The following is a 15,360-nucleotide window of genomic DNA, read 5'->3' on the forward strand; positions in this document are numbered from 1 at the left end:
TGGTTTTCTTAATGGATGTGCACGATTTTATCCCTGTGGGTGTTCCATTGCTGAAGTCAGTCTCCCTCTAGTGGTTTATTTCCAGAGGGGGCCTTTGCTTTGCTGGCTTGGACAGGTACCAAATGTGCTGGTGTGATGCAGAAAATGATCCCCGTGAGCTGAACCACAGAGCAGCGAGCTGGTATAAAAACACACTATATCCTGTAATTTTTATCTGTTAGAATGTACTTATTTTTTGCAATATCCAGAGTAGTGGGGGGTTTCCATCCCAGACTCACTCCACAGTCCAGGATAACATGGTTTGTGCAGTGTGTAGCATGTGACCCTTGCACATTGTTTCCTTCAGCTGTACACTGGGAAGCCTGTAGAAAAGAGATCAGTATTTAAGCTCATGTTCCACATCAAAGCCTGTGCCAGATGTGGTGCCAATAACATTATGACACAGAATAGCATTGAGGATGGTGCTATTTTGGGATCCTCATGTTTGGGGAAGCAATATCTAAGTGAAACACTGCAGATATTTTACTAGAAAATCAGGAAAAGCAAGATGTTTGGAATTTGTTTCCAACATGTAACTTTGAGACCTGTCAGGTTTCTTTCATTTATGCTCCTGACCTCACCTTTTCTGGGTATCTCTTTAGCAGCTCAGAGAGCCCCAGTGCTTTCCAAGTGTGGGGAACAGGGAAGGATAAAAGCAGAAGCCCGGTGTCCAAAGCTAAGTAAGAAATTCCAGTCTCCTAATACCTGTTGCATGGACTGGATGCTGGGTTAAGCCAGTTCAGCTCCCCAAAGATGAAATAAAGATCTAATCTAAAGCATGATGAAGTCAATCTATGCTCTTATTTAACTGTAAAGGGTTTTGGATGAGGTTCAGCCTTCCTTCACAAGTGGTGGTAACCAGAGAGAGCTGTGATTCTGGAATGCATCAAGGATCCTGGAAAGACTGATGTCTTTCCAACTTATACACTACCTTGGGGTAGGTACTGCCTTCTTCATGCTCATATCTGCCAGTTGCTTTTAATATACCAAAAGAGCTATTGGACCAATATTTTCCTTTATTAATTGTAATTAGAAAGCCTGGAGAAATCTAGGATCACCTGGCCCAGAAGTTGGCAAGCTCCTGTTCCATTTTCACAGGAGGTCGTGAGATGCCATCTCCTTCCCATGAAGCAGTTTACAGAATGTTTGGTTATGTAACAACTTTAAGGGTAAGGTTTTACTTTTGTTTGCCTTTTTGTTAATGCTCAGCTTCTATTGGGCAATCAGGAATCTTGGTCCCTTGGGAGATGTTAAACCACCTTCCTTTGGATGCTGCTCCAGAAACTCTGCACAGTGGTTTCCATGAGAGTGATTTTGGAGCCAATTTTCTATTTCATTTTTGTTTTCACTCTTCAGGATAAAGTTTCTACACAGTGTCCTGGCCAAAGCTGACTTAATTTTAGTACAGAAGTTGAGCAAGAACTATTCCATTTATTTTTTGGATATATATATATAAAAAAATATACATTTACTCCTTTCACAGCTGCAGTGTGCCTGGAGCTTGGGGCTTTCTGGTTTAAAACCCTAACCCTGGGCATAACCCTAACCCTAACCCTAACCCTCCTTTCTCCCCACTCCAGAAGGCAAGTTTATCAGCTTTTCTGCCACTGAATATACTCCCCCATGCTATTGGTAAAATTCTACTCTTTAGTTATTTTTCTGGTAACTTTCCAACTCATGACAGAGAAATAACAAGGTACTGTTGAAAATTCAAGTCCAGCAAATCAAATCTAATAAATAAACCCACCAATTATTTCTGATTATTCCTTTTGCAGTTGTGACGCAGTTTTGGTCAGGTTCAGGATCTAAGTTGAATTTTTGCTTCTTTGTTTTTAAAAAGCATCATTTGAACTGGTGTTTAATCAAGTTACCAACCAGGTCTGTTTGTTTACATAAGCCATGTGGAGATAAGCATGTCTATTTCTTATAATCAGTGTCAGCAGTTAAAATCCATTTTGAGTTCCTGAGTCCTCTCATTTCTTTTTCTTAAGAATTCCACCATGCTTTAGATGCTTAAAATTCAGTTATTCTACAGATTTTTTTTTATTTTTCAGATCACATGTAAATGCATTTAATTAGTACTGTTGTTTCTTAACTTTATTACTGTTGTTTCTTAACTTATAAATCCAAGAGAGTATATATAAGAAAAAAAATGGGGGACCATAAATACACAAAACTGTATTTTATTTACCAGTAACAGGGATAGAATAATGACAGGAAACAAGAATGACTGCAAATCTGACATGTTTTATGCATTCAAAAATAATTTAAGGATTAAAAAGCAGACAAGAAATGGAACCTTAAAATGATCTTAATTTACTGCTGTCTGTGGAAGTTCCCATCTCTCTGCAGAGCCCCACAGAAGTGGCTGGGACATTTACTGGTACATCCACAGAGATTTGATGGAGGCTTAGGCTTGTATCAGTTGGACTTTCTGTAGAAAATAACTGTGGGCACTTTTTAAACCGACTTCAGTAGTACCTAGTGTGGAGCAGTGCTGTTTCCTCAGGAGATGATATTGATTTTTGACTGCTGCTACATTTTACCCTGTACTTGCAGAGAAAAGCAGGAAGAAGTGACGCTTAAAGATAAATAGCTGTTGAGATGGATACATAGTTATCTCTTTCTATTAAATTACTGTGAGAGAGATCCATGACATACAATTTTAAGATCTCTAAAACATATCTTTTCATTAAGTCATGCTGTTAAAATAAATATCCATCAGCTAAGTGGTACTTTCTGTAGCAACTAGTGATGTGCTACCCTTGGGGTTCACGGCCCTGCTTTTATCATAGCAGCACTGGATCCATATCCTGCTTTAGAAGGGAATGCCTTTATTTTATCTACATCAGCACTTGTTTCTGTGAATGCCTTGGCACAGGATGAACATCTGGAGGCTGGCATCCTGTGGCCAGGTCCTGGTTCGTTGCCATCATCCCACACGTGTCACAGGGCATCTGCATTTCCCGTTGGGGCTAAGCCTTTCTTGGTATCCGTGTCTGAAATAGCAACCATCTGATAGTGCTCTCTGCTATCTTACCCCGTAAATGCCTTGGGAAAATGAGCATGATGAAAGCTTTGGGGGAATATTATTCACCAGTTTGACAAAAAAAGATCCTATCTGTGATCCTCAAATGCTTGCAGGTCAGCAGTTCCAAAGAAGATGCAGAGAAGCTGGCAGGTGTTTTACTCTTCAGATAAATGAGATTTCCTTTTTAAAATGTTCCAAGGTCAAGTGATAGAAGTTTGGAAAACACGAGTTTAGATCTGCTATTTATTTTGTCCATTCTACAGATTTCCACGTTCATACCCACATGTCTAATTGGTAGGATTGCCTGCAGTGATGTTAGGGAGCAGGAGGAATTTCAGCAAGACTGCAGGGGCTTTTGGTGCCACCTTGGGAGGCTGATTCATGCTGGTAGCTCTTTACACTCGTGCTTAAGCAAAAGCTGCACACACAGGCAAAGCAAAACAAGGAATTAATTCAGTGCTTCCCATGGGCAGGCAGGTGTTCAGCCACCTCCAGGAGAGCAGGGCTCCATCCCACGTGACTGGGGAAGACAAACACCATCACTCCAAGCATCCCTCCTTCCTCCTCCTCCCCCACTTCATATACTGAGCACAGTGTCAGATGGTGTGGAATATCCCTTGGGTCAGCTGGGGTCAGCTGTCCTGCCTGTGTCTCCTCCCAGTTTCCCATTATTTTGCAGGATCATGGCCTGCTTGCCCTGTTTCTTGCCTGACTTCAAACAATGCCCTTTAGATAATCTTAATTCTCTTGCAGGAATAGTTTAACTCTTCAGTATCTTTGTGAGGGGAAGTATGTGCATATAAACATTGTCAAATAAGCAGTGTTATTTGTCTACTCCAGGAAAGACAAAATATTCTTACATAAGGTATTGACCTTAGGTGCTGATTTTTCTCTCTGTATGTTGTAGATGAAATCTATATAAAGCTGAGTAGATACATTTTGATAACTGAACCATTTTAATAATGTGTTAATCTTCCTAACTGAACACATCAGATATTTGAAACTAAACTTAATAATTTCCCTTCTTCCCTATAGCAAAATTTATTTATCTAGGATCATCTATTTCATCTATTACAGCTTATGAGTAGGTGGCTTACAATGAAAAATGATGGTTAATATTATAAGAATGTTCAATCCGGTAAGTGCATTTTGACAGGCTTTGATGGCTTGAAATCAGTCTTTGTATTCAGAATGGATTACCAGATTTATTTAGTTGCCACAGCATGTTTTTGACTTTATGCTTTGTAAATAAATATTTTGCTTATTTATACCAAAAGCAGTTGTGGCTAAGCACTTACAGGGGTATTTTCAAAACTGCTTGGCAGCTTTTAAAGCTTCCGCTAAAGCTGTGATGAGATTCCCACTGGGAAACAAAGGCCAGTGTGAGCACATATGAAACAACTTCTATACTTAATTCTTTTCAGAAAAACAGAAAAGCTACAGTTCGGCATCAGAAATTAACATAAGTGCAACCACCTGGAGGTTTATTCATGGATAAAACAATGGAATTTATCTTTGTATCCTTTGTTCTTTATTCGTGCTGGAATAATGAAGGAGTAGCAAAGAAAGCTGGCATTAGGATTCATTTTGTGGAGATTATTTCTCTTTCCATGTTCCTGTGTGATTCACCACGAGATGCTGCACAGTAGGTCTGGCCTGATTAGGCAGCTCAATTAGTCCTGATACTGCACTAAATTTTCTCCTATAAATGTTCTGATGATGCAGTAACATCACAGGACATGAAACAGGCAGACCAGGAGAAGCCCAGAAATATTTTATGTGCAGACTCTCCATGGGAAACCCAGATGCATAATTGTAGGTGAAGTGGTGACAGAACAAGTATTTCCACCCCCAGAGGATCTGTCAGTGCCAGGTTGGTGCCAGGATCCAGCTCCTTCCTCTTCCTGTGCTCATGGGGATTGGCAGGGCCTGCTGAGTTCTTGGAAATTAGTTGTTCACCATGACAGGTCAGTAGGGCATATTGGATTATTTGTATTGTTGATAGCAGTATTATCTGAATGGGAAGAATCCAATAATGGCTTCATTTCCAGGGTCAATATTTGCAGGGTCTTGTTTTGTAGTACCATGTGTACTGAGGTTTTTAGTAAAGTTCACAATTGTCTCACTACTCCTACCTTAAAGTGCAAGTTTTTGCTGGAGAATTACAGAAATAGGAATTTCTACAGATTCTTTCACTTGAAAATCATCTGTCATTTCTGCTAACTTAATTTAAACTTAACTTAAAATGTGTACTCAACTAAAAATAAAATAAATCCCAATTTCATGGGTTTCAAGGCACAAAACTTCTGAGTGGTCATCTGTGCGGATCTGCTGAGTTTCTAGGTGAAACAGAAACACTGCAGTTCAGATTTGTCAGCAGTCTGGAATTTTGTAGGAAATTCAATGCTTTTTTCTTCTGTCTGTCTGATTAAAATACTGTCCTTGCCTTATACTTGTGCATTAAACCAAATTTGTGCAGGTGTAAATTCTGGAGCAAATGATCCTGAACTTTTAAATTGATGCATCATAATTTTCTCAATTATGTTTTTTTAGTAGGATTTTGGTTTTGCTTGATTGTTTGTTTTTCAGATAAAAACATTTGGGTGCTCATGCTCATATCCATAAGTGACTTACACTTTCCAGAGCTGAATGAAAGGCTGAAATAACACTGTAATCTGGTGGGCCTGGAGCACTTACCAGGCAGGCTACTAGGAATAAATGGTCACTCACCATAACTTTTAAAATAGGTAATTTCCTGGTTGGTTGGTGTTTTCTGCCAGCTGGTCATAGTTTCTCTGGAAAACATTATTTGCAACTATCAAAATGAACCATTTTATAACCTTGGAGTGGTATATTCTGTCTACCTTTCTTAGCTGCTCTTTTAAATGGCTTTAAATTTGTTAAATGGCTACCATGATGATCTAGGTAACCTTTGAAGGCTATGGCTGGAGAATACATTTTAATCTTCTGTTTTAGTAGACCTTACTGTTGAAGCAACTCAGTGGCAGTATCAGCACAAGGATATCAAGTGATGATAGTGTCTGTTGTACAGCATGTGTAATGCCAGATGCCTTGGTGACTGTTAAGCCACCAGTGGCAGAAATAGTCCAGAAGAGAAGTAAATTCTTGGGCAGTGGGGTGAGACAAAAAGAGGCAAAATTTATCTCAGGTTTTGCCTGTTTGTGTTCCATTCTACATGGAACAAAGCCTTAGTAGAGAGGTGCTAGTACGGTTAGCAAGAAAAGAACAAGGGGTAGTTGGTTGTGAATCCACTTCGCTCTACTGACAAATAGATCACTTGATAAGTTTTAAAGTCTGTTTGAACTTACTTCCTTTTTTGTGTGCTTACAAAAGTCATCTGACTGGCTCTGTTTCTGTAAAATACTGTGAATTTATCTTTTTGCTCTTTAATGCTGAGTGTAAAGTGTACATAAAAAATGCCAAAACACACGCATGAAAAAATCCCAGACCTCCAAACCTTGCTATGATAATTCCTTTTATCATGTTGATGACATATTTTTTTTGTTGTTGGTTTTATCAGTTTTTTCATGTGAGCTGTCACAGTTCATGAGCCACTGGACTACCAGCTGTGCCATGGCAATTTCTTGTTGATTTTTTTTGTTTGTTTCCTGCCAGTTTCACCATGGTAATGCTCTTAGTTCGGGTAATTAACAAGCAAATAGTAAAGCAGATGTGAGTTTGCCTGTTTTATACTGAAAAACTTGGGAGGTATTTTTCTGCTGGTTTTGTATGTATTTTTAAAGCAGCTTATTTTAATAGGAGCCTTGAAAAAACCTTAGAGCTATTATTAGACTTTTGAAGATGTGATGCTGTTTCAGGAGTTTTGCATATTAAATTTCTTCCTCTACATGAATATCTAGGGTTTGCCCAGAGCTTCAATTATATCTGTAACAACTGAGAGTAACTTCAGTGTTTCCCTGGACATATTTCATGCTGATCACATGTATCAGGGAGGGATGCTGAGATCTGGTTTGCTTTTATCCTTTATTCAGCCGGTACCCGAGCAACAGCTGCGTTTTCTTCTGTTTCCTTAAACCTGCTCTCTTGCTTCTGTTTCCAGATTTAGTAATTTTACACATTTTTGTTTCCTCTTCTGAGACACAATGGGAGGTTGCTTTTGTCTTTGATCTTCATTTTTCTTTAGAAATCCTACTTCAGCTTCTGAAGGGAAAGAAAAATGTTTCTAGTTCTAAGAAATTGAATGTGCCTTAGCAATTTTGACCTCATTCCCCCAAAATTGTGCCTGTGGGATTGTGTGCTGGGAATTGTAAGGTGGGTGTTAGGATGTTAGTGCAGTGACAGGAACACAGGGATTTCTGGGGGTGTGGGATGCACCATCCCATGTCTCACACACTGAAGAATCATGGAAAAGATTATAAATAGAACCATTTAGGTTGGAAAAGACCTTTCAGATGATGGGATGCAGCTGGTGCTGTGTGCCTAAAGGATCACAGAATATCCTGAGTTGGAAGGGACCCATGAGGATCATTGAGTTCAACTTCTGGCCCTGCACAAGGCCATCCCCAAGGGGCACACCCTGTGCTTGGGAACATTGTCCAAGTGCTCCTGGAGCTCTGGCATCCATGGGACCATGACCATTCCCTGGGGAGCCTGGTCAGTGCCCCACCACCCTCTGGGGGAAGAACCTTTTTCTGATATCCAGCCTAAACCTCCCCTGGCTGAGCTCCAGCCGTTCCCTTGGGTCCTGTCAGCAGTCACCATAGAGATCAGTGCCTGCCCCTCTGCTTCCCCTCACGAGGAACTTGTAGACCTCAATGATCTCCCCTCAGCCTCCTCCAGGCTGAACAGACCAAGTGACTTCAACCACTCCTCTTATGGCTTCTGCTGAAGACCCTTGAGGGAGAGAAGCAGCTCCAGGTGGGAGCCGGTGATGGTCAGTGTGAGGGTGAGCTACAGAAGCTGAACCACGCCTGGTGTACCAGGCTGTCTGGCAGTGAGACCAGCCCAAAGATGTCTCACTGGATGCTCAAGGATGTCTTGGCTTTACAGGGCGTGCTGATGGTAAATGTGGCTTGAAGGCATCAGTGCCGGTGTGGAAGAACTGCCTGGAGACATGGAAGTTCCCTGGGTGCGTTGGGTGCCATAGGCCGACCTGTGGGACTTGTGCTTCCCCTCAGCCCGCGCGCGTCCCACCCTTCAGCGGCAGCGAGGAGCTCAGGGCGGGTGTGACCGCTGGTGAGGGCGGTGCGGGGCTGAGGGAAGGTGCGGCCGTGCCCGCTGCCCCGCCGTGCCCGTGCCCGCCTGCCCCGCCGTGCCCACGCTCCATCTTGCCCGCGCCCCGCCGTGCCCGCTGCCCCGCCGGCTGTGCGCCCGCGCCACCTAGCGGCCCGCTCTGAGGGCCCGGCAGCGCAAGGCGTGCGGATGAGTTTCCCTTTCAAAGTGTGAAGCACCGGCAGCGCCTTAAAATGCTAAAAACGGGGGCTAGAGTGTATTAAATGCAATTGAAAATAATTCCGGGGCGGGATCATGCGGTCCCCTTCTGGTCGCCTGTGAATAGCAGAGCTTTGATGGTGTGTGGTAGCTCTGAGGGCAGCGCTGTGCTGCTTGGCCAAAACTCCTGATACTTGTGTTTAGTTTTATGAATTGCCTGGCAAATATTAATTTATTCGCAAGTACTAAAGAACTCTAACTCCTATCTTTAAATGGTTCGTGATAATTTGGAGTTGGACTTCCCCTTTGACATGTGAACATTTCAACTTCACACTCATGCAATTCACATTCCTTCTCCATCTCCCTTCTCCACCTCCTTGATAAAATAAATACTTTAATTAATCAGTGCTTTGTCTTCAAGGTCACTTCCTGGTACAACAGCGGCTGAATGTGCATTAAATTTGAAGAAGATATATATATATATACAGGACAAACAGTGCAGGTAAGGCACCTGGCTCTGCTGCAGGAGCTGCCACATGCTATTAATGTAACTTCACACCTCAAGTTTCGTTTTTCCTCCTAGGATGAGTCACACCTGTGGCTTTGCTTACCTGAGCTGTGAAACGTGAGTGGTCCTGGTGTTGTGTGTTTGTATTACTGAGTCAGTGTTTGCATTTCATTTGGCTTTCTGGATGGGGAAAGGAGGAGGAATGTTGGATTGGGCATGTGGATTCTTAAACCTTCCTGTGTTTCCGCTAGTACATTGAATATTTGATGTACTTTAAATATCTTTCCAGCCTTTTCTCCTTTTTCTAATACAGAAATTAATTGCACAAAGACTAAAAATTGCAGCATGTGGCTTTTTTTTTGGTGGGGTTTCTTTCCTTGAGTATGTATCTAAAAAAATATTCTAGCAAACTGAATTAATGGACCCTTAAACTGTGTAATACTTGCAGCAGTAAGAAATTCTGCGTGTCTGTGTCATCTGCCATTGCCTAGCAGTGGGTGTCTCTTGCAAATAAAATTGTATTTCTGTTTTAATACCACACTTAGCATGAAGTGTGTAGCAAAATGGCATTTGTCTCACCTTAGTGCTAAGCTGACTATTTCACTATATCTCTGAAGTTTTAGGGTAATACCAGACCTTTCTCTTTGAGAAGCACACCTGTAGCAATCTACTGAAGTTTTAAATAAGGCTTTCTCATGAAGGTCTGCACAACTTCATACATTGCATGAGATTTCCAAACACAAAACCTTCCAAACCACATCCCTAGTTCAGAACAAAAAGAGCTCTCAAATGTTTCCACAGCTATGTACCAGTGTACTCTTTGCTCCTTCTTCTGCAAGTAGCTTTAGGGTTTGGGTACACAACCGTTTAAGAGTAAGATCATAATTGAAATGGGTATTTCATACCAAGTTTTCATATTTCTAGTAGTCTTCAATTTCTTCTTGTGGCTGGGTAGAGGTAATGACTGTTAGGCAGAGTTGCCAAGGGCCACAAAATTTTATCACATAATGTTGCAATCCTTGTTTCTAAAGTTGTACTAGTGATTAAGTATTAGATATTACTTAATGTATTAGATAATACTTACATATTATGTCTAGATAATACTTAATGAGTTGCACTAATGATTAATATAGCATCACCACGTGTTGATGCAACTTAAGTCTTTAAAAATCCTTTATATTCCCAACTGTTAGATAAAGAGTAAAGAGATCGGAATCTTTTCAATCATCCCTCCCTGTTGCTCACTACTTTTAGGTGCCTTTTTATCCACCCCAAACCTCCCTGACAGCTTCTGCTTTTACCAGCAGGAACATTGGGAAGTAATCCAATGGTTCCTGGTAACTTGAATCTTTGCATTTCTCCCCCACTCCTGTATCAACATGTGCATCTCAGGTTCTTTGCATCTGGTTGAAACCTTTCACTCAGACAAACTAGTTGGTTGCTGGTTAGACATTTAGTTCACCAGCATTATTGTGTTGTTTTTGTAACTCAGGATAATCATAATGATGCTTAAGTGAAGCAAGGTGGATATTTGATATAAATATGTCTTTTTAATATGCGAAGGAAATTTTATATACTGGTTTGTTCTGATATAGTTTGATGATTTTTTCCCTCTGGATTCAAAAGGATAATCTACATTTGGACTGTTTCCCTTTTTTCCACCTTCACATATGCAGGATTGGCATCTAAAAAAAAAAAAAAGAAATGATTCTGTAAGAAGTTCCTTTCAGAGCATTTTATTCTAACATAGAAGGTGCCTGTTCTCTGGGAGAAGGATGTGTAATTGGTTCAGAGGAAATTAGCAAGGAAATAAATCTTCATGGAACACTCTCTTGTGTTAATGCAACTAATATTTTTTCTTTTCAAGGATTTCTGGAGTGTCTACAACAACATTCCTCCCGTGACAAACTTGCCTCTGAGATGTAGCTACCATTTAATGCGGGGAGAAAGGCGCCCGCTTTGGTACATGTGCTGTCATCAGACATTGCTGGGAATGGGCACTGGAATCACTTGAAGGAGGGAAAGGTTTGGGACAGGAGGGTCTTGTTTCTGTTGGCTGCAAACACCTGAACTCAAAAGACCAATGAAAGAAACCCCGAGGTTCTTGTTCAGTTTAAAAGTGACTTGTACCAAAGAGTCTTTATTAAAAACACAGACTGTAATTTCACTGTCCACCTCTGGATGTAAATGTACAATCTGTCAGGATTGATGGGAGACCATTGGTCCTGAGGAATCTATAGGAATCACACTGGGTATAGATAATCCAAAGATGAATTTTTAGGTTATTCCTTTAATTTGGACTTTACAGGAAACTAGAAGCCCTAATTTAAAGTCTTAGAAAAAGCATTGTGACAAAATAAACTTGAGAAGCTCACAGATTAGTGCAGTGTGCCTTTGTCATTACAAGGCAGTTTAATGGTTACATCTGCCCTGACCCGCAGCAGCTCCATTCTTTTTTTAATAAGGGCAATTAATTTCTAGCTGTCACAAAAGTGAAATGAAGTGTGCTCATGTTCTTTTATTAAACGGAATAAACGGAAGAGTAAAAAGCTGCTTCTGTGAAAATATGCCAGAGGTTTTCCAAAATTAAAGGTTACCATAGTAAAATGTAAAATTGTTTTGTGGCTTGTTCCCATGCAGTGTGCAGCCGCTTCAAAGATGGTCTGTAGTCAGGGAAAATACAAGTGTTTTCCAACTCACAAAACTTAGGAAAAGGATTAGGTGTTGAGAGATAGACTTCATATGAACAATGAAAGAATTATCTCTGATGTCAGAAGTCAGAGTCATGCTGCCTGGAGTTAGTAATTGCATTTCAGATGGGAGTTTTCTGGGAAAATTAAACCACAAACATAGGGTTATCTAGATGTGGATTTGAATGTGTATTTTCACTGATCTATTTCCCATAACAGGGAAGAAGAAAGCAATGCCAAGGGAGCTATATGGAAAATGAAGGTCCCTAAAGAAAGTACGGTATGTTACATTGACTCTTTACTCAGACCTTGTTTAGTAAGGGAGTTTCTTTAAACTCTGTTTGATAAAGCTGTTGTAAAGGTTTTTACTTCTTGCATCACCCAACACAACAACCAAACACTACTTTAACTTTCATAACCTTTTAAAGTCAAAGACCAGAAGTTTACTTTCCAATAATTACGTATCTCTTGCTTTAGATAACATTTTGCAATGTATTATAAATAATAATGAAAGCGACAGTGTTTCAATTTGGTAATTTATAATCACCTTTGTTCTCGAGACTGTTTGCTTATAGACATACAAAGAAAAATAGAAAGACCTTTTCCTGATAATCTATGCTAAATTATATATTTTTTCATTTAAAAGTGTGAAAGATGAAGTCTATTTGAGCATATCCTTGAGCTCTAATGAAATAACTGTGTTTCTCTTTGCCTCTCTAATCAAATGCATGTGAGTAACTTCTGTGAACTGCCACAGAAAGGAGATTTGACCTCTTCACACATGGTGTTTATGTGTGTAAGTGTGCTCTGGATCAGGCCTTTAAACAGAAAAAGTGAAGTGTCAGAAAAATGTGACAGCCTTGCAGAAGGCATTAAATGCTGAAAGATGGTAGTCAAAATTTCAGCCAAAAGTTAATTGATTTTTGCCTGTGGGCTTTTTCCTTGTGAGTTGCAGCTTTCCTCCCCCGCAGTCCCAAGTGGTCACAAAAGACTGAAATTGAAATTGTCTTTTTCCTCCTATAATCCAAGGTGTGAAGATTGTCAGAAGTGACAAGTGGTTTGGAGAGTCTGAATTACTGGGCAGTGAGTTTAGGGACCCCAGAGGCCTTGTTTTTCAGAGGCTGAATGACAGCCCCTTTTTGACATGAAGATACTTTTGATCTCTCAAACTATGCACCACGTGGCCTCAGTCACTTCTGAAAGGTTTGCTTGAAGGTGAACTTCAGCCAGCTTTCAGTGCCTTGTAAATAGCATTAATAACACCTTTATGCCTGTTTCTCTTTTTTCTTTTTTTCTTCATTCTTCATCAGACGTGGGCACAGCATCTCCTTGGCTAAGATGAAGCATCTTGTACAGACCCAACATTTAATTATATAACACAGCATGCACTTACAATAAATACTCCTTTTTGTCTAGACAACCTCAGAAAGAGAAGACACTCAAAACTGAGCTAGAAAACCTAACTTTCAATTTAAGAAATAATAATGTGAATGTAATATTTTTCTGCCTCCTTAGGCTGCAGCTTAGAAAGAGCTACTGCTAGCAACTATTGGAGAGCAGTTTACAGATTGCTGTGCAGCAAGTAATGATTGAGACATTTCTCCATCATTCTTTTCACCATATTTGCTTCTCTTCTAAGCGTGAATATCTGATAAAAGTGGCTGTTACAGTGACAGTGAATTTCCTGGTAGGTATTGTCTTTCACTGGCTACTATTCCACAAAAAAGAATGGCCTTTCTCAAGTTTACAGAGCACTTCAGAAATAACCTTTTAAATGGTCTCTCACAGCCTTTATACACTGATAAGGTTGTCTTGGGGTCGGTTTAAGCAAATATATTATATTCTGCTGTCCCCAGAGTTAGTTCTTGCCCTTGGCCTTGTGCTTCTGACACCACCTTTGTGCATTATTGGTGACCCTTTCCTTGGGATGCACAGAGCAGCTGTGCCATGGAGTTCACAGCTGGAGCAGCCACTGCTCCCAGCTGTGGCATGGCCATTGAGCTCTCCACAAAGCTGCATCCTGAGAACTTCCCACCAGAAAGGGCTTCTTCAGTGTAGCACTGAGTTACCAGCACTGGCAGCAGCAGTCTGACTGGGGCTTTATTAATTTCATTAATTTTGTTTTCTTTTTTTCCTGTTGCTGCCTTGACAAAATGTAAAGGAAAAAGAGAGCAAAGTCTGGAAAAGCTGGTGTCTGATCTCCAAAACCAGGTACTTTTCCTGGGGTTTTAGTTGTTTCACCCTCATCCTCCCATTTCTGCTTGTAGACATCATTGTGGGTAAATTGTCTCTAGTAGTTCATATTGCTGACCTTACTGGAGGGAGTCTTGTGATTCCATTCTAATCAAGTCTAAGAGTGCTAATAGCAGAGATGAATAATCCTATGGCAATTCATAAAAACCACCATGAGGTAATATTTCCAATAACTTCTTTCTGGTAACTACTTTGTCTGGTTTGAGCATTGGTATTTTCCTCACTGGAGATTGCTCTTTTTTTCACATCTTTATTTTTTTTCCAGCTTTTGGGCACTGTTTCATAATACATAAGTAGCAAATTAGACATGTCTCACTTTTAAAGTATTTCTTGATGGTTCTTCCCCTTCTGCAGATGATGAAGTAATAGGGGTTAGTGAAGATGTTGTGACCTTGAAGATGTTGTGCAAGTCTGGAACATGAATTCCTCTTCAGCAAGTGAAGCAAAAGTTTTACAAAAGATTCATAAACTTCTTCCACACACATCTTTTAAAGCCATCTTTTATAATTGTAAGTATTTTGTACTGTTCATTTCTACCTTCATTAGAAAAGCAAGATGCTGATAGGGTATTTCTATGGAGATATCCTGCCTGATTCATCATTAATCACTTAGGAATGTAGCAGCTGACATTGCATTAAAATTATGTCCCTTCAATGTAGAAGTTAGCTATCATTCAAAAGATATTTTCAATTTCATTGTACAATCTGTTTTGTGTTTAATGTACTGGATTCCCAAAATGTTAAACAAATCTCTTAATAACTCTCAAGGCTACATACTATCCAATTTAAGTATTAATTTAGAGGAACCATTTGCAATCGGGATTTTAAGGGATCTTATATTTTAGGCTCCCTATAAATGTATTATCAAACAGTTGTTAGCACATTGTGTTCTCCCTTGACTGATTTATACATTTTTATCTTCTCTTTTTTTAATCTTTTCAACTCCTTGACAGAGTTTACATGTTCTTCTATTCCTTTTTTTTTTCCTCCTCTCTTCTCTAGCCCACCGAGAGCATCATGCTTTTGAAGGCTGATGTGGAAAGCATTGAGTGCATTGTATGCCAAGATCATGTGTTGTTGTTTGGTGTTTTGAGATGGTCTGGACAAGGAGGAGGATGGTGGAAGCCCTGCAGGAGTGCTACACGGGGTTGGCCCTTTTGAGTTTCTGACATTTCACACTGACCTATTGCTAATGAAAATGAAAAAACCCTGAACGCTTGCCTTGGCCATAAATACATGATTCATTGCTTCTGTTGACTTGGTGTTTTTAGTTCTTAGTTGTTTCTCTAAAAAAATATTTTGGCCACTTGTTTGTTCACCCTGATTATATTTGTTCCCATTTCTTAAAGATTGTTGGCTTCTTCTTCTGTGCTGTACTTAGTGAAAAGCAAACATGCAGAGATGCTATGCTGCTTTTCCAAGATGTGC

At 40.1% G+C, this 15,360-nt stretch overlaps 1 protein-coding gene across 1 annotated transcript; it reads left to right on the forward strand.

Annotated features, from left to right (window-relative positions):
- Positions 1 to 8,062: 8,062 nt before the first annotated feature.
- Positions 8,063 to 14,981, forward strand: EIF4E3 (eukaryotic translation initiation factor 4E family member 3). The gene is given in 10 exon segments (XM_064724423.1): positions 8,063 to 8,113; positions 8,230 to 8,345; positions 8,904 to 8,952; positions 8,955 to 8,984; positions 10,858 to 10,952; positions 11,900 to 11,960; positions 13,196 to 13,262; positions 14,288 to 14,317; positions 14,320 to 14,442; positions 14,935 to 14,981. Coding segments are annotated over 10 exon segments (669 nt in total).
- The last annotated feature ends 379 nt before the right edge of the window (positions 14,982 to 15,360 follow it).

This window comes from Zonotrichia leucophrys, chromosome 12, assembly GCF_028769735.1.
Source record: "Zonotrichia leucophrys gambelii isolate GWCS_2022_RI chromosome 12, RI_Zleu_2.0, whole genome shotgun sequence".
Classification (NCBI taxonomy): Eukaryota; Metazoa; Chordata; class Aves; order Passeriformes; family Passerellidae; genus Zonotrichia; species Zonotrichia leucophrys.